This window comes from Brassica rapa, chromosome A08 (assembly GCF_000309985.2).
Source record: "Brassica rapa cultivar Chiifu-401-42 chromosome A08, CAAS_Brap_v3.01, whole genome shotgun sequence".
NCBI classification, from domain to species: Eukaryota; Viridiplantae; Streptophyta; class Magnoliopsida; order Brassicales; family Brassicaceae; genus Brassica; species Brassica rapa.
In genome coordinates this window covers 20,737,565-20,753,408 of record NC_024802.2, presented here as the reverse complement: position 1 = coordinate 20,753,408, position 15,844 = coordinate 20,737,565, and the positions used below count along the sequence as shown (strand labels likewise).

The 15,844-nt window shown below is 39.1% G+C and overlaps 6 protein-coding genes across 14 annotated transcripts; 4 read left to right on the top strand and 2 right to left on the bottom strand.

The window, feature by feature from the left end:
- Positions 1–68: 68 nt before the first annotated feature.
- On the bottom strand, positions 69–2,635 carry LOC103836129 (eukaryotic translation initiation factor 4B2). Of its 5 annotated transcripts, none has more exons than XM_033277863.1 (4): positions 1,202–2,635; positions 613–1,029; positions 255–463; positions 69–216 (listed from the first exon to the last, which is right to left on the bottom strand). In XM_033277863.1, the coding sequence occupies exons 1-3, from the start codon at positions 2,380–2,382 to the stop codon at positions 436–438; spliced, it is 1,626 nt and encodes a 541-aa protein (XP_033133754.1). In that variant the 5' UTR covers positions 2,383–2,635; the 3' UTR covers positions 69–216; positions 255–435. The 5 variants fall into 5 exon arrangements, with proteins under 5 accessions (XP_033133754.1, XP_033133755.1, XP_033133756.1 ...); XM_033277864.1 differs by having other exon boundaries at positions 282–463; XM_033277865.1 differs by lacking the exon at positions 69–216 and having other exon boundaries at positions 248–463; positions 1,202–1,736; positions 1,767–2,635.
- A 164-nt stretch (positions 2,636–2,799) lies between these two features.
- On the top strand, positions 2,800–4,726 carry LOC103836128 (pentatricopeptide repeat-containing protein At1g13040, mitochondrial). The gene has a single exon (XM_033277868.1). It carries the CDS (start codon positions 3,032–3,034, stop codon positions 4,583–4,585), a length of 1,554 nt encoding a protein of 517 aa, XP_033133759.1. The 5' UTR covers positions 2,800–3,031; the 3' UTR covers positions 4,586–4,726.
- Positions 4,727–5,393: 667 nt separating this feature from the next.
- Positions 5,394–7,347, top strand: LOC103836127. Its single transcript, XM_009112356.3, has one exon. The coding sequence runs from the start codon at positions 5,673–5,675 to the stop codon at positions 6,633–6,635; it is 963 nt and encodes a 320-aa protein (XP_009110604.1). The 5' UTR covers positions 5,394–5,672; the 3' UTR covers positions 6,636–7,347.
- Positions 7,348–7,693: 346 nt separating this feature from the next.
- LOC103836126 (proteasome subunit beta type-5-B) lies at positions 7,694–10,227 on the top strand. Of its 2 annotated transcripts, XR_004450486.1 has the most exons (9): positions 7,694–7,938; positions 8,141–8,269; positions 8,359–8,488; positions 8,715–8,821; positions 9,275–9,409; positions 9,483–9,586; positions 9,659–9,759; positions 9,841–10,083; positions 10,147–10,227. XR_004450486.1 is itself a non-coding variant. In XM_009112355.3 (8 exons), the coding sequence occupies exons 2-8, from the start codon at positions 8,150–8,152 to the stop codon at positions 9,966–9,968; spliced, it is 825 nt and encodes a 274-aa protein (XP_009110603.1). In that variant the 5' UTR covers positions 7,694–7,938; positions 8,141–8,149; the 3' UTR covers positions 9,969–10,131. The 2 variants fall into 2 exon arrangements, 1 of the variants encoding a protein (XP_009110603.1); XM_009112355.3 differs by lacking the exon at positions 10,147–10,227 and having other exon boundaries at positions 9,841–10,131.
- A 154-nt stretch (positions 10,228–10,381) lies between these two features.
- LOC103836125 (cytochrome P450 71B2) lies at positions 10,382–12,188 on the top strand. The gene is made up of 2 exons (XM_009112354.3): positions 10,382–11,337; positions 11,411–12,188. The coding sequence occupies exons 1-2, from the start codon at positions 10,441–10,443 to the stop codon at positions 12,020–12,022; spliced, it is 1,509 nt and encodes a 502-aa protein (XP_009110602.2). The 5' UTR covers positions 10,382–10,440; the 3' UTR covers positions 12,023–12,188.
- A 258-nt stretch (positions 12,189–12,446) lies between these two features.
- LOC103836124 (zinc finger MYM-type protein 1) lies at positions 12,447–15,833 on the bottom strand. Of its 4 annotated transcripts, none has more exons than XR_004450468.1 (3): positions 13,745–15,832; positions 12,655–12,762; positions 12,447–12,546 (listed from the first exon to the last, which is right to left on the bottom strand). XR_004450468.1 is itself a non-coding variant. In XM_033277852.1 (3 exons), exons 1-2 carry the CDS (start codon positions 15,269–15,271, stop codon positions 12,687–12,689), a joined length of 1,608 nt encoding a protein of 535 aa, XP_033133743.1. In that variant the 5' UTR covers positions 15,272–15,833; the 3' UTR covers positions 12,447–12,546; positions 12,655–12,686. The 4 variants fall into 4 exon arrangements, 2 of the variants coding, with proteins under 2 accessions (XP_033133743.1, XP_033133742.1); XM_033277852.1 differs by having other exon boundaries at positions 13,740–15,833; XM_033277851.1 differs by having other exon boundaries at positions 12,447–12,762; positions 13,740–15,833.
- Between the last annotated feature and the right edge of the window lie 11 nt (positions 15,834–15,844).

Below are 15,844 nucleotides of genomic sequence, written 5' to 3'. Positions count from 1 at the left end.
TCTTGCTCTCAGAACTGAGAAATTTGCAAAAACTTTTTACTAACTGTTCTTCTATGTGCAATAGAAACTGAAGTGGTAAATAGAGTTTCAAAACACAAAAGAAGAACCGAACACACAGTCTGTCTCCAAAATTAAGAAAGACACATTAATTGTCACAAATCTCGCGCTCTGCCGTTTGAAGAGCCAACAACCAAACAAATACAGAAATTAGAAGAATGAAACTGTGAACAAAAAAAAAAAAAAAAAAAGAAGAACGAAACCATTAGGCTTCTATTTCAGAAGATGAATCAAATACAAAAACAAAAAAAAAACCTCCAAAATTAGGTTTCTCAAAGGAGATAAATTTTCTTTTTATTAAATATTATTGAACCTTCTCTTCTCTGTCTTCTTCAAAACCTGGGAACGGTCTGCAAACCAGACTCCATTCTCCTTCTTCTACCATCCATTCCTCGACGTCGATGACCTATGGAAAACCTCATATGTCAGTTTTAATAACATCACAAAGATGACTAATGTTTTGAATCTTTATACTAAAGTCAGCAAGTTTCTACACTTGTCTAAGTATGTTCTCTGTAATGGAGTTGAATCAGATGGTAAATAAAGACTACTAACCTGTCGAACTTCCTGTTGCTGAAGAAACCACGTTCCTTGCTTCCTTGGAAGTTTCTTCTATCATCACCACCACCTGCGCCACGCGATCTCGGTCTCTCCATGGATGATTCCACACTCCTAGACTCATCAACTGATCCACCTCTGGAATGTGGTCTCTCACCATAGTTACTACCTGTTCTGCCTGCACCGGATCCAGGCCTCTCAGCTGCTCTTGGCCTGAACCTCACTTTGTCGTCCAGCTCACGGATCAGCAACTCCAGGTCTTTCTCTTTCTCGCGTAGTAGATTATGGTTATCACTGTCTGATGATTCTTGTTGAGTTTCCTTGCTCTCAGGTGCGATGGCTGCTCCCTTCTCGAGCTTCTTCCGTAGCTCTTCGATCTCTTCCTTCAACAGTCTCTCCTCTTCTGTCTCAGGCCTGGAACAAATTCGTTTCACAAGACAGAGAGATTAAAAGAGACAGACACCAATGGTACGTTAAAAGGTCAGAGAGTCTTATCTTATGCCTAAGAGATACGTTAAAGCACATGCTTGGTTCACAAGTTAACTTTCTCATTCAGTACGCAAAGAATATAAAACTTAAAACAGACCTGTCAACACTTCGATGCTCGAGTTCAGAATCCATCTTGCGCCAATCTTTCCCTTGCTCCTCCAACAACACTTCCCGAGGCTTTGCATCTCCAAAAGGATTCACCTTTGGTCTCGGTTTCTCCACATTGTTGTTCGACGCTAAACTCTCAGACCTATTAGACTGAGAACTTGATGGCCTGCTTGAGTGTGCGCTCGTTTGAGAGCTTCCCTTCTTAGCCTCAATATCAGAGTCAACTTTCTTCCAGTCCAATCCTTTCTCCGCCAAAACTTGCTCTCTCGGTCTAGCTGCTCCGAATGGACTCGGCTTACTCGTCTTCACATCGGTTTGAGTCTCACTCACTCCACTATCACCAACAACAACTTTTCTTGGCTCCAAAACAAGACGACGACGCTCCTCTTGAACACCACCTGAAGAGACTCCTCTTGCCCAACGGTCAGGCTCTGGACCTGACCCAAATGTAGATGATTTTGTCAGAGACGAATGGCTTTTACCTGCTCCCCAATTATCAATCTCATCAGCTTTAGACAAGCCACCTCCTCCTCCATAACTGCCACCGCCACCACCTCCACCACCATAACTGCCACCACCTCCTCCTCCATAACTGCCACCACTACCACCTCCTCCTGCATAACTACCACCACCGCTTCCAAGACCACCATAACGACCTTGACGTCCCTGATCAAACGCCGCAACCGACTTCTTCCCTTTCCCCCAATCATCAACCTCATCAGCCCTAGACACTTGTGGGAACTCAGAAACTCTAGAGGAGCCTCTCTGATCATCATCAAACCCACCATAACCTCTCCTCCCACCACCACCACCGCCCCAAGACCCATTAGAATCATCTCCACCTCTCGACATTCCACCAGACCTTCCTCCACCGTAAGAAGAGAACCCACCGCCAATACCACCACGCTGCATTTCGTCCTCGGAGCGTTGCCTCGGACCAGTGGGAAGCTGAATCATCTGCTCCCTCGTCATCCCAACAGAACCGCTTCCAGCTCCCTTGGTGAACTCTGATAAAGTCATCTTCTTTTTCTTCTTAGACTTGGTAGAAGTCGCAGCCTCCTTCAAACTCGGGAAGCTCTGCTCATCCGCCGCCGTGGCAGCCTGCTCTTCGTCGGCGCGTTCAGCCTCGTCGGCCCAACTAGCGCCGATTCCACCCCAAGGCTTCGACATCTCGTGATTCGATTCTCAATTCCGAAGAAAAATCGAAACTTTCAACAGATCTGAGTGATCCGGAGCTCCGAGTGAGGAACCGGATACTACCCTTATAGCGAATCGATCTTAGATTCTCTCTTTTTGCATAAAGATGGAAACTTTCGGAGGAAAATCAATTAAATTTTTATTCCTTTTAAAGCTGTTTCTTTGTAGGTATCGAAACAGAGGAGCTAAAGAGATTAGATAGCTAACGCGCTAGTTAGGAGAGTGTAAGACACGAGCCAATCAGTGACGAGAGAGGTAATGGCTTGAACGTTGTGGTCCACCGACGTGTAAAGCAAGCGACGGTTGACTTGAAGAGCGAACCGAACGGTCACGAGTCGTTGTAAGGTGAACTTTCCCACTAACTTTATGCGCTCAGACGATTCCACGTTGTAATAAGATACATCAAAATCAAATAAACATCAAAACAAAATTAGACACTCTAGTTCAACAAGAGGGTTTAGTCAAAGATTAATGACGAACGTAATGGGCCTTGTTAGAAGCCCAGTTTGAGTACTTCCCGTTCTTCCCTCTCTTGCTTAAGCTCCAGCACCAGCCGTCGTTGTCGATCTGATGCTGAAATAAAGAAGGCAACCTGATACGATCTTATGCGTATCTCTCTGATATGCATAAGACGCTGGGCGCAGTACGCCTCGCATACCGCTCGCGCATCGCTTACCTCGTGAAGTCAGGTACGATCGACAACGCAGCTCAGGTGTTCGACGAAATGCGTCACTCAAGCTACCGAGTTTTCTCTTGCGACTACAACCGTTTCATCGGGGTCTTGGTCAAGGACTCGAGATTCGAGCTTGCGGAGGCATTGTATAAGGATATGACGCCGATGGGCTTCTCCTTAATCCCCTTCACCTACTCGAGGTTTATCTCGGGTTTATGTAAAGTTAAAAACTTTGACCTCATTGACGCTCTTTTGAGGGACATGGAAGCTCTCGGATACATACCTGACGTATGGGCGTTCAACATTTACTTAGATCTGTTGTGTAGAGAGTTAAAAGTAGGTTTTGCTGTTCAGACATTCTTTTGTATGGTTAGGAGAGGTAGGGAGCCAGATGTTGTATCTTATACTATACTTATTAACGGGTTGTTTAGAGCTGGTAAGGTCACTGACGCGGTTGAGATTTGGAATGTAATGATTCGTAGTGGGGTTGGTCCGGATAATAAAGCTTGTGCGGCTCTTGTTGTTGGGTTGTGTCACGCTCGGAGAGTTGACTTGGCTTATGAGATGGTGGCGGATGAGATCAAGAGCGGAAGAGTTAAGCTTGGTACTGTGGTTTACAATGCGTTGATTAGCGGGTTTTGTAGAGCGGGGAGGATAGAAAAGGCGGAGGCTTTGAAGTCGTTTATGAGTAAGAGTGGGTGTGAGCCGGATCTTGTTACGTACAATGTGTTGTTGAATTTTTATTATGATAACAATATGGTGAAGAAAGCGGAAGGGGTGATGGGGGAGATGGTGAGGAGTGGGATACAGCCTGATGTTTATAGTTATAACCAGTTGCTTAAGCGGCGGTGCAGGGTTGGTCATCCGGATAAAGGATATTCCTTCATGGTTAAAGAGATGGAGCCTAGAGGTTTATGTGATGTTGTCTCCTACAGCACTCTGATTGAGACATTCTGCAGGGCGTCAAATACTAAGAAGGCTTACAAGCTCTTCGAGGAAATGAGACAGAAGGGGATAGCGACAAATGTGGTGACGTACACGAGTCTTATCAAGGCTTTTCTCAGGGAAGGTAACTCTAGTGTTGCAAAGAAGCTTCTTGATCAGATGACGGGGTTAGGTCTGTCGCCAGATAGAATATTTTACACAACGATTCTGGACCATTTGTGTAAATCCGGGAATCTCGACAAGGCTTATGGAGTTTTCAGTGACATGATTGAGCATGGGATTGCACCGGATGCGGTTTCATACAACGCACTTATAAGTGGTCTCTGCAGGTCTTGTAGAGTAACTGAAGCGTTGAAATTGTTTAAGGACATGCAGAGTAAGGAATGTTGTCCTGATGAATTGACTTTTAAGTTCATTATTGGAGGACTCGTTCGAGAAAATAAACTATCGGCAGCCTACGAGATTTGGGATCAGATGATGGAGAAAGGTTTCACCCTTGATAGAGATGTGTCTGATACACTCATTAAGGCTAGCTGTTCAGTGAGTGCTGATGCGTAGGCATACTATGGTTCTACACCTTTAATGTCTTCTCCTTTGCAAAAATGCCATCTTAGTCAAAGTATGGTGGCATGGAGATGCTGATACAGAGCCATTTAGCCTCTGCTGATGCATGCTGCTGCTTGGAGAGAAACAAGAAACTTTAATCAGGTTTGAGCTAGTTTCCTTCCTTTCCTACACTAGTGAATCTGTGGTTGAGTTTGCATAGACCAAGTAAATCTTTACTTTTTTTTTGTTGCAGCTGACTTGACATTGATACTCCTGAAGGATCATCATTTATGGTTAGACTATTGAAGGCATCCGCTCAGTTTAATCCCGTTCCTCAGAAATATTACATTGAGGACGGATCGTATTGGACTGAGAGAAGGAGTTTTCTTTTTATGTATCGGCACATCAAGCTTGATGTTTTGGAAACTGCATTTTAAAGTCTGAAATCCAGAAGGTTAGCTCAGACTTCATCTGATAACTTTGTTTCAATGTTTGAAAGTGGGTCAAAATGCTTTATTAGTCTTATCATATTCTGCATATTTTCATACACTGATATATTTTATAGCAAAATCAAGCTTTTTCTGGAACATATATTGATTGCACAAAATTTTAAAATTTGAAGTATTTGTGTGACTGTTTTATCAGCGAGTCCTAACTCTATTCTTCAGTCATGTCATTTACTATGTTTCATCATGTGTACTGATGCAGAGCTAAGCCCGTATTAGCACAAAAGGAGAAGAAGAAGAATACATAAACATTCTAAAAACAGAATGTTTACCATAAGCGGGAACCTGTAAGCTCTTATCTCTCTCTCTCTCCAAGAACCCAACTGAATATCTTGTATTTATTTATTTCTTTTCCAAACAATTTTTGATGAAAAATAAAGGGGATGATGTCTATAGTTTCGCTTGCTTAGAACGAAAAATATGTAAAAAAGATTACTTGCTTCCTTGTGTCAGTTTCCTTTAATTCAAGAATCCTACTTGTACTTCTCATCAAGTTATCACCTCTCTCTCTCATTTAGAAACACTCATAATTTCTCTTTTCTTGCTATCAGTAGTCTATCACACAAGTCTTTTCTCATTTTGTTGGTGCTTTAATGTCTTATCACCACTATGAAACCAACCCTCATCTTGTTCAGTTTTCCTCGCAGGATCAACATCCCGGTGGTCCCTCTACCTCATGGCCCTCTCCGGACCACCACCAGAACCCACAGGCTCATCCTGTTGCTCCATCAGGGCCTAGAATAAAGACTAGAGGTCGCCACCAGAGTGAGCCACCTGAACTTATTCATGAGCCGCCTTCCTCAAGACCCATGCCACTGAGGCCAGAAGAACCGTTACCACCACGCCGTAATCCAAACCCTGGTAGGCCATCGCTATTGAGCCCTGAAGATCAACAACGACCTCAACCCAACGGTGGCCATGGACCTGAACCAACTCCATGGAGGACGGCTCCAACACGACCAACGCACCATCAACAAGGTCCAAAGAGGACCAAACCCATGAAACTACCGGCTACAGTCTGCTGCGCAATTCTCTTAGTCATCCTGATTCTCTCCGGCCTCGTCCTCCTCCTCGTCTACCTCAGCAACCGTCCACACACACCCTACTTCGCCATCGCAGCAGCTAACCTAAACTCGGCGAATCTCGAAATGGGTTACGTTCTAAACGGAGATCTCGCGGTTGTGGTAAACTTCACAAACCCAAGCAAGAAGAGAAGTGTCGACTTCAGCTACATCATGTTCGAGCTCTACTTTTACAACACGCTCATAGCAACACAGCGCATCGAGCCGTTCATTGTTCCAAAGGGAATGTCCATGTTCACGAGCTTCCATCTCGTGAGCAGTCAGGTCCCTATTCAAATGATTCAGAGCCAGGAGCTGCAGTTACAGCTCGGAACAGGTCCTGTGTTGTTGAACCTGAGAGGAACGTTCCACGCTCGCTCGAACGTTGGGTCGTTGATGAGATACTCTTATTGGTTGCACACGCGTTGCAGCATCTCGTTGAAGAATCCTCCTTTAGGGTACATGCGAGCAAGAAGATGCATTACAAAACGCTAGCGTGTTGCCCTGCAACTTTCTGCGACTGAGTATATTACTTAATTTTTTGTTTGACGCATTTGATGATTATATATGCAAACATATACTTTTGTATTGTTTTCATATTTTTCTGCTACATTTAGAAATAAAACAAAATTTTTGCATAGGAAAAAAACCTTTGATCTTGTATCTTGAATAACAGTATTGATCCAAAATTGTATTTAGTTTGAATCTAACTGATGCAGATTCCTTAAAAAAAAACATAAACATTCCCTTAGTAGTTGTCTTACTTTTTATAAAAGTGATACATGTTCGAATAAAGTCTTTGCCTTTATAAAACGTTACACGAGAAGAAAAGGATCATATTGCAAACTCTCTTTTCTTTTTCTTGAAAATCATTGCAATACAGTTTGGTTTGATTAACATTAACGCATTATCTATACTATTAAAGCAGAATACTTCTTATGAATCTGCCCCTGAATTTTTTCTATTACTTACAAAACATTTCATTCTCTTTTTCAATTATTTTTTCAATTGTTTTAAATGTTTTTCGAAAATAAAAAGCCCAACCAATTTGCTACTTATATTTTTGGTTTTAAGCCCATTAAGTCGTTTTAAATCTCATTTTGTATTCAAAGATTTACGGAATCAAATCAAATAAAAAGAAGATCTACCAACTTGAGAAACACGCAGAAAAAAGTTACTGAATTTTCTAAAAACTAATCTTAAAATATAGAGAGATTCGATTTTAAAAAGAAGATTCCCTAACTTTCTCCCCAAGTTTCTCATAAAACCTAACACCTCGCTTTGAATCCGATCAATATTATAAATAGGTAACACCGATTTTCTATTCAAACCCACACATTCGAACAAACCAACAGGAATAGGATAATATAGGACAAATATTTTTATTTTAATAATAATTAAAAAAATAAAGAAGACAATATTATAAAAATTGACTATAAGCAAATAAAAAAATCTATTAAAATATAGATTCGACAAGTATTTATTAATTTAAATGAAATTTTAAAAAGAAACGATCTTGCGCTTTGAAAGCGCGGATCAAAATCTAGTAAAGTTTTAAGTTCAAAACTTTTTCCTTGTTTAGTCGAGAGAGAGAGTTTCATGCCCAATTAATAAGAAAATGGTAGGCCCATTTAGTAATTAATAGCCCATATTTGATTGCCCATAGGGCCCATATATGCTTCTCTGTAGTTTGCCCGGAGCTCAAGAAACGATCTACTACTTTGAGCTACTTCTTCGTCTTCTTCTTCTCTATCTCTCGGAACCCTTTGGCTCGATTTGATTACCTCTCTTCACTAAGGTACGTTTCAGATCCTTTAATCGAGCTCTAGAATCGTTAATTTGGCTTGTAAATAACGATAAAGTGTACCTACACTCATGTACTCGTACTAGATCTGATTCGAGTTTTTGAGAGAAAAAGCTCTTTGCTTGACATCTGGGTTTGGTTTATTTCATGCTAGATTACAATTTTATCAGTTTGAGTGTTTTGATTGATTCTGTAGGTTTAAAGGATGAAGCTTGATACTAGTGGGTTCGAGACATCCATGCCTACGATTGGATTCGGGTCGAGCAACGATATGCTTGATGGGTTTACTACTGTGCCCTCCTTTGACCTTCCCCGCACTACTGATGTGAGTTTTTTGATTAACCTCTTTTGGATTCATTTGCTAATCAGTGTGGGTGGTTGATTTTGATTAACCTCTTTGTGTGTGGGTTTTAGTTCGATGGGTTTCAGAAAGAAGCAGTACAGATGGTGAAGCCAGCGAAAGGAACAACCACGCTGGCTTTCATCTTCAAAGAAGGTGTTATGGTCGCTGCTGACTCTCGTGCTAGCATGGGTGGATATATCTGTATGTTCTCTTTCTTCCATCACTTTCCTTTTAACTGTTTTAGCTGTGGAAAAGATGTATCCTTTGCATATAGTATGACTCTGGCAGAAACAAATAGGATGGAGATTAAGTTGGCTTGTTGTTGGATTGTTTCTGTTGGCTAATGACTGTGAGACAGTATAGGAAACGAAGTGTTGTATTATTGCTCTGCTGATGTTTTGTATTGTTTTTTTTTCTCTCTATGTAGCGTCACAATCTGTGAAGAAGATTATTGAAATCAATCCTTATATGCTTGGTACAATGGCTGGAGGAGCTGCTGATTGTCAATTCTGGCACCGTAATCTTGGAATTAAGGTACCTAGTTAGCTTTTTTCTTTTTTTTTTATGTCTGTAGTGATGCTTAGATCTGTGGCTTTATCTTCCTTTCTGTTGGTATGGGGAGTCTTGCTGCGTTGTCAAAGGCTTTAATTTTTTTTTGTGTGTCTGTATTGACTAACTAGAAAGGTTTTGGTTTGTGTTATGGTGAATCGTTGGGTTGATGAATATGCATTTTCTGCAACATAGTTAGTGGCTTTATTAGCATCCTTGTTCTGTGAACCAAACATTTTTTTATCAGAAATATTCTTTGGTTATCTTTGTTATACTAAGATACCGAATGAAAAAAAATAACTTTATTTGGTGAATTATAAAAGCTTTAGTAGTGTTATATCGAAAGACAAGTATTTGTGAATGCGATGGGATACTTTTCATTTGAGTGTGTATACCCATTTTTGTCTCTAATCTCATTATGTATTTTGTCTATGCAAGTGCCGTCTACATGAGCTGGCAAACAAGAGGAGAATATCTGTTTCCGGAGCTTCAAAACTTCTAGCAAACATGCTCTACTCATACCGTGGAATGGGACTTTCCGTCGGCACAATGATTGCTGGATGGGACGAAACTGTAAGTGAAAATATCTTCATTACTCCTCTTAAATCTTCTCGCCGAAATAAAAACATTAACACTCTAACTCCAGGGTCCTGGACTATACTATGTGGACAACGAAGGAGGAAGGCTCAAGGGAGACAGGTTTTCAGTCGGTTCTGGTTCACCATACGCTTATGGTGTACTTGACAGCGGGTAAATCAATGCCCCCAACAACATGTTCATCTCATTTTCCCACCAGATTCTAATCTTGCTTCTGTCATTTAGGTACAAATTCGATATGTCAGTTGAAGAAGCATCTGAGTTAGCAAGGAGATCAATCTACCATGCGACATTCCGTGATGGAGCTAGTGGTGGAGTTGCTAGCGGTTAGTGTTCGATATGGAACTTTCAAGATACTTAACCTACCTCATATAATAATAACATTTGTCTATTCTCATATTAATCAGTGTACCACGTGGGTCCTAATGGATGGAAGAAACTGTCGGGAGATGATGTTGGGGAGCTACACTATCACTACTACCCTGTGCCACCATCCACTGCCGAACAAGTCATGGAGGAAGCGGCCGCCGAGTAATAACATTCACTCTCTAGCTTAAACTTTGTTTCTCACTATAAGATTCTCCTTTTATTCTGCAAATGCACACTCTTTATTTTGTTCAAGCAGCTCTGTTTCCACCATGAAATTAGGAATCTGTGATTGGTTTTGACAATTTGATTAGGTAAGCTTTCATGTGCAATCTGAATATTAAAAACCGATCAAATCGAACCGAACTTTTTCAAATAGTCGACTGTGACAGCCCTAGACTTTTGTCTGAAATCATTTATCGAACGCAGCCCCTATTAGCAAGACAAGCCCTGGCTCAGATAGTGACTGCTTTTGTCACGTTTACTATTCAGAAATTTAGTATTTTCTGTTACAACTTTCAACATACGTGACGTGATAAGGTTCTTTCACTCTTCTTATATATTACAAAACCCTCGTGATAACCAAGTTCGTATCCACAAGAAACAGATCAAAAGAAAAGAAAAACAGAGGAAGAGACGAAATGGCTATCTTGCTCTGTTTCTTCTTGGTTTCGCTTCTTACTCTCTTAACATCAATCTGTCTTAAAAGGATGACAAACTCAAAACTCAATCTTCCTCCTAGCCCTTCAAGTCTTCCAATCATTGGAAACTTGCATCATCTTGCAGGACTGCCTCATCGATGTTTTCATAACCTCTCCATCAAACACGGACCGGTGATGCTTCTCCGTCTAGGGTCTGTTCCAGTGGTTGTGATCTCATCGAGTGAAGCAGCTGAAGCAGTTCTCAAAACACACGACTTGGAATGTTGCAGCCGACCAAAGACTGTAGGGACCGGAAAACTCTCTTACGGTTTCAAAGACATTAATTTCGGACCGTACGGTGAGTACTGGCGGGAGATGCGGAAACTCGTGGTCACCGAGCTTTTCAGTCTTAGAAAAGTTCAATCATTCAGGTACATAAGAGAAGAAGAGAGTGACTTCATGGTGAAGAAAGTATCAGAATCCGCTTTGAAACAATCTTCCGTGGATCTAAACAAAACTTTCTTCTCCCTGGCCGCAAGTGTAATTTGTAGAGTAGCTTTAGGACAGAACATCCACGAGAGCAACTTCCTTACTGACCAAGAAAAGATCGAGGGACTTGTTACCGAAGCAGCGGAAGCTCTAGGGACGTTCACTTTCTCTGACTTCTTCCCTGGTGCACTCGGAAGATTTGTAGACTGGTTGTTTCAACGACACAAGAAGATTAACAAAGTCTTTGAAGACCTTGATGTTTTTTACCAGCAAGTTATTGATGAGCACTTGAAGCCAGAAGGAAGGGAAAATCAAGATATTGTTTCCTTGATATTGGATATGATCGATAAACAAGGAAGTGAAGATTCTTTCAAACTCGATATCGATAATGTCAAGGCAGTCCTCATGGTAAAATCTCATGTTTCTTGTGTGACAAGTAAAAATGATTCAGACTTGGTATGTTTTTTATGGAATGTTTCAGGATATATTTCTCGCGGGGGTTGATACAAGCGCCATAACTATGATTTGGGTGATGACCGAGCTCGCTAGAAACCCTCGTGTGATGAAGAAAGCTCAAGAAAACATTCGAGCCACCCTAGGGCTCAAAAGGGAGAGAATCACTGAAGAAGACCTAGGAAAGGTTGATTACTTGAAGCTTGTAATAAAGGAAACATTCAGGTTACACCCACCGGTTCCACTTTTGCTCCCAAGGGAAACAATGTCTCACGTCAAGATCCAAGGCTACGACATTCCTCCCAAAACACAAATTCAAGTTAATGTTTGGACCATAGGACGTGACCCCAAGCGTTGGACCGACCCTGAAGATTTCAACCCTGAACGGTTCACTGATAGTTCTGTAGATTTTAGAGGACAACACTTTGACTTAATACCGTTTGGTTCTGGTCGAAGGGTATGTCCTGCGATGGTACTGGGGATTGCTACCGTGGAGTTAGGCCTGATGAATTTGCTTTACTATTTTGATTGGAAATTGCCTGATGGAATGAAAGTTGGAGACATTGATATGGAAGAAGCTGGCATTCTCAGCACTGTCAAGAAACAACCTCTTGAACTTGTGCCCCTTCGACGCCATTAAGGGGCAGTCAGTGAAGCTCTACAACACGGAGATAGTTTGTGTGAACCGAACCTTGTAGCTATTTCGAAATTATTGTAAAATATAATAAAGATTTAATGTATGATGAACAATTTATCCTAAAGTAATAAAGTTTGACAAGTTATCAAAAGATCTTATTATTATTTTACTATTTTCTTCAAATCCAGTTTGTGATCAAAAGATCTTATTATTATTTTTCTATTTTCTTCGAATCCAGTTTGTGCCTACTTCTACTATAGTATTATAAATTTGTACAACTTCCAGCTACCAGCAAATCTCTATATTAATGCTTAATGACTTGGTCACTTGGGGATGGTGAAATTTCTTTTAATATTCATTTTTCTCTTCAAAATGTATGTTAATTTAGTTATAATGCTATATCCCTAGTGTGAAATGCCAATAAACTAAATATTGATATAATTTAGACGATTGGTTGTAAATCATATGCGAATTTTGGAATGTTGGAGTATCATACAACCAGGGCCGGCTCAAACATTTTACAGGCCCTGGGGCAAAATAAAAAAAGAGACCCTTTTATATATAAAATTGAAATGTTGATATTGTAGGTACAAGATAAAATAAAATCGTTTTTGTTTAAAAAGATAAGCACAAACCATAAAAATAAAATAAAAAACTCTTGCTCTTCCTATAGCTTCATTTTCTTGAGAATGAAATCATTTGTTTCAACAAAAACCATCACAGTATAACATCTTCCTGCAAATCTGAAAAAAAAAACAGTAGTCATCCTAAAAAGAAATGCAATCATAAGAAACGGTTTTTTCGAGCTTTACTTGATGCAAAATCATGTATAACAGTTTCAAAATCAATGCTTTCTAAGATGTTCTTTTCAATACATAAAATAGCTAAACCATTCAATCTTTCTTGAGACATTGAAGATCTTAAATAATTTTTCAACAACTTTAATTTTGAAAAGCTTCTCTCTGCTGAGGCTACCGACACAGGTGTAGTCAAAAGAATTCTATAAGCAATTGAAACATTTGGATAACAGCCTACACTTTCAACAAACTCTAGAACTTCACTAGGTTCTATAGATACATCGGGTAAAGTCGTTTGCAGCATTCTCAATTCAGAAAAAAGATCATTCAAATCAACATCAGAAGAATCACCATTAGAAAAGGTATTGTAAAAGTTTGTGCAATGACTTCGAAGTTCACTTTCATCTAACACTTTTAGTCTCAAAGAATCAAATAAAAACCCAAAAACACTTTTAAAATTCATCATTTGATCAAACCTGTTCTTCACCGAAGTTGTTGCCATGTCCACAACAACTAAAAAATAGTCAACTCTAAAAGCATCCTCACCTGATAATTGTACTTGTTCACCTGAATCAGTTTCATCAAACTGCTTTTTCCTAAAGACACGACGCTTATTTGGAAAAACAGGATCAACATCCATCTCATGAGCAATATTTTGAGCTATTTTCAAGCTAGAATTAAACCCTTCATTTCTATATTTCTCAAAAAACAGCAGAACACCTTCAAGTTGTTTTAAAGCATTGTCAATGCACATAGATTTAGACTGTAAGTTCTTACTGGCCGAGTTAATAGCAAACAAAATTTCATACCAAATGACCATGCCAAGTAAAAATTCAAAATTATCAAATGCCATAATTAAACTTTCAGCATCACTTTTTGTCATAGCATCTTCACATGATTCATACAATTCTAATAAAGCTGACCTTACTTGTAAAGCTTGAAATCTGATAGCTTTCACGCTATTAATCCGGCTTTCCCAACGAGTATTGGATAATGATTTCACTGTAAAAAAAGGAACATGGTCAAGCAAAATCTTCCATCTCTTTGTAGAACTAGAAAACAAAGTATATATGCGTTGCACAACTCCAAAGAAAGAAATAGCTTTCAAACATGAATGAGCCATATCACTAACCACAAGATTAAGACTATGACAAGCACATGGCATATACAAAGCTTTTGAGTTTATATCAAGCAATCGTCTTTGAACACCTTGATGTTTTCCTTTCATATTAGAACCATTGTCATAACTTTGACCCCTCACATTATCAACATCAAGAGTAAGAGACTTTAGAACATCTAATAATTTTTCAAAGAGCCCTAGACCAGATGTGTCATCTACCTTTAGAAACTCTAAAAAATACTCTTCTACTCTAACTTTTTTATCAGACATGTTCACACATCTTATTATTAGAGTCATTTGCTCTTGGTGGCTCACATCTGGTGTACAATCAAGAATCACTGAAAAGTATTTTGCCTCTTTGATATTAGCAACAATGGAAAACTGAACATTATGAGCCAAAAGAGAAATAAACTCATTCTGAATATTATGGCCAAGATAATGATGATGAATTTCATGATTTTGAATGCGCCTGATATGATCTTGGATTATCAAATCAAATTCTGCAATCATTTCAATAGCTCCTAAGAAATTACCATTGCTATCTTGGTAAAGTTTCTCATTTTTTCCTCTAAAAGCTAAGCACCTTTTAGAAAGAAATTTCACAATAGCAATTATTCTAGTTAAGACCAGCCTCCAACGTTCTTTTTCTCTAGCAATTTCTTTTTGGAGTTCTTTATCAATTGTTAGATCTTTTTCTAATCTAATTTTTAGTTCATTCCAAGTTTTCATATTAATCATGTGTTCTATACTTCTCTCATGATCTTTAAGCCTCTCACTAAGATGCTTCCAATCTTTAAATCCATCTTTTGCTAGCATATTTGAGCAGCCAATGGATTTAAACAATTTGCAACAAAAGCAATAGACTTTGTCCACATGTTTTGAATAAACCAACCAATTTCTATCACTAGTTTCTCCATTACTCAACTTTCGAGAATAATAACTATATGAGAAATGTCTAGAATACTTATCTAAAGGAAACACAAGATTCATTTCTCTTTTAGGCCCTTTTTCAATTAGCACATCTCTCATTTTGTTGTCAAGATTTTCCCAAGACCTAGGATCATAAACATCAAGATAAGAACTTGGTTCTTCACAAAAATTTGGACTTTCAACAGTAGATGCATTTATCACATTATCATGCTCACTTAAACGACTATTCCCATCACCAAAATGATCATTTGATTCATGAATATTATCCACACAATCAGATTTCAAATTTTCATCAGCATTTTTTTTTATCACAAATTTATCTAAAGAACCTCTTTGTGATTCAATAAACAATTCACGAAGTCTTTTTTTCTTCCTCTTTTGACATCCAGAATTAGTTCCATTCATGATGCAAGCAAAAAGTTAAGTAAAAGGAAAAGTACACCTGGATTTTAGAAGCAAAAACTGAATTGATGAAGCCTGGATGAAGCTGAAAGAGAAAGTGAAGAATCCAGGAAGAACCAGCGGTCTTGAAATCTTTTAAACTTGTATCGTCTCACCACTCACCAGAACTGATCGTCGCTGGAAATATCAAATATGCAGGGGAAATATGAACAGTCTTTTCAGAAGAGAAGAAGACGCTTTAGTGAATATACTCATATCCCTAAATAAACTCCCATTAACGGTAACTATTAATTATAATATTTTACTAGTTAATTATAATTTGGTAAAAAATTATACAGATTAACATAAATAAGATATTGTTTCCATAAATTTAGATTTATAAATTTCGTATTTATTAATTTCGTTTTACAAAAAACTTTAGGTTTATAGTTAAAAAAAAAAAAAACCTATACTAGTACATTCAAAAAAAAAAAAAAAATATGGGCCCCCTCCAGTAATGGGCCCTGGGCGGGTGCACTGCTTGCCCCTGGTCTTCAGCCGGCCCTGCATACAACTTATTTCTCGTTTTGCTTTAGA

Coding starts and splice junctions, on each gene's coding strand:
- LOC103836129 (XM_033277863.1), bottom strand. CDS start 2,382: ATGTCGAAGCCTTGGGGTGGAATCGGCGCTAGTTGGGCCGACGAGGCT. Junction 1,030..1,201: donor GAGCATCGAAGTGTTGACAG/GTCTGTTTTAAG, acceptor AATTTGTTCCAG/GCCTGAGACAGAAGAGGAGA. Junction 464..612: donor AGCAACAGGAAGTTCGACAG/GTTAGTAGTCTT, acceptor GGTTTTCCATAG/GTCATCGACGTCGAGGAATG.
- LOC103836128 (XM_033277868.1), top strand. CDS start 3,032: ATGCATAAGACGCTGGGCGCAGTACGCCTCGCATACCGCTCGCGCATC.
- LOC103836127 (XM_009112356.3), top strand. CDS start 5,673: ATGTCTTATCACCACTATGAAACCAACCCTCATCTTGTTCAGTTTTCC.
- LOC103836126 (XM_009112355.3), top strand. CDS start 8,150: ATGAAGCTTGATACTAGTGGGTTCGAGACATCCATGCCTACGATTGGA. Junction 9,410..9,482: donor TTGCTGGATGGGACGAAACT/GTAAGTGAAAAT, acceptor CTCTAACTCCAG/GGTCCTGGACTATACTATGT. Junction 9,760..9,840: donor TAGTGGTGGAGTTGCTAGCG/GTTAGTGTTCGA, acceptor CATATTAATCAG/TGTACCACGTGGGTCCTAAT.
- LOC103836125 (XM_009112354.3), top strand. CDS start 10,441: ATGGCTATCTTGCTCTGTTTCTTCTTGGTTTCGCTTCTTACTCTCTTA. Junction 11,338..11,410: donor ATGTCAAGGCAGTCCTCATG/GTAAAATCTCAT, acceptor GGAATGTTTCAG/GATATATTTCTCGCGGGGGT.
- LOC103836124 (XM_033277851.1), bottom strand. CDS start 15,271: ATGAATGGAACTAATTCTGGATGTCAAAAGAGGAAGAAAAAAAGACTT. Junction 12,763..13,739: donor TTTCAAGCTTTACAAGTAAG/GTCAGCTTTATT, acceptor TTTTTTTTTCAG/ATTTGCAGGAAGATGTTATA.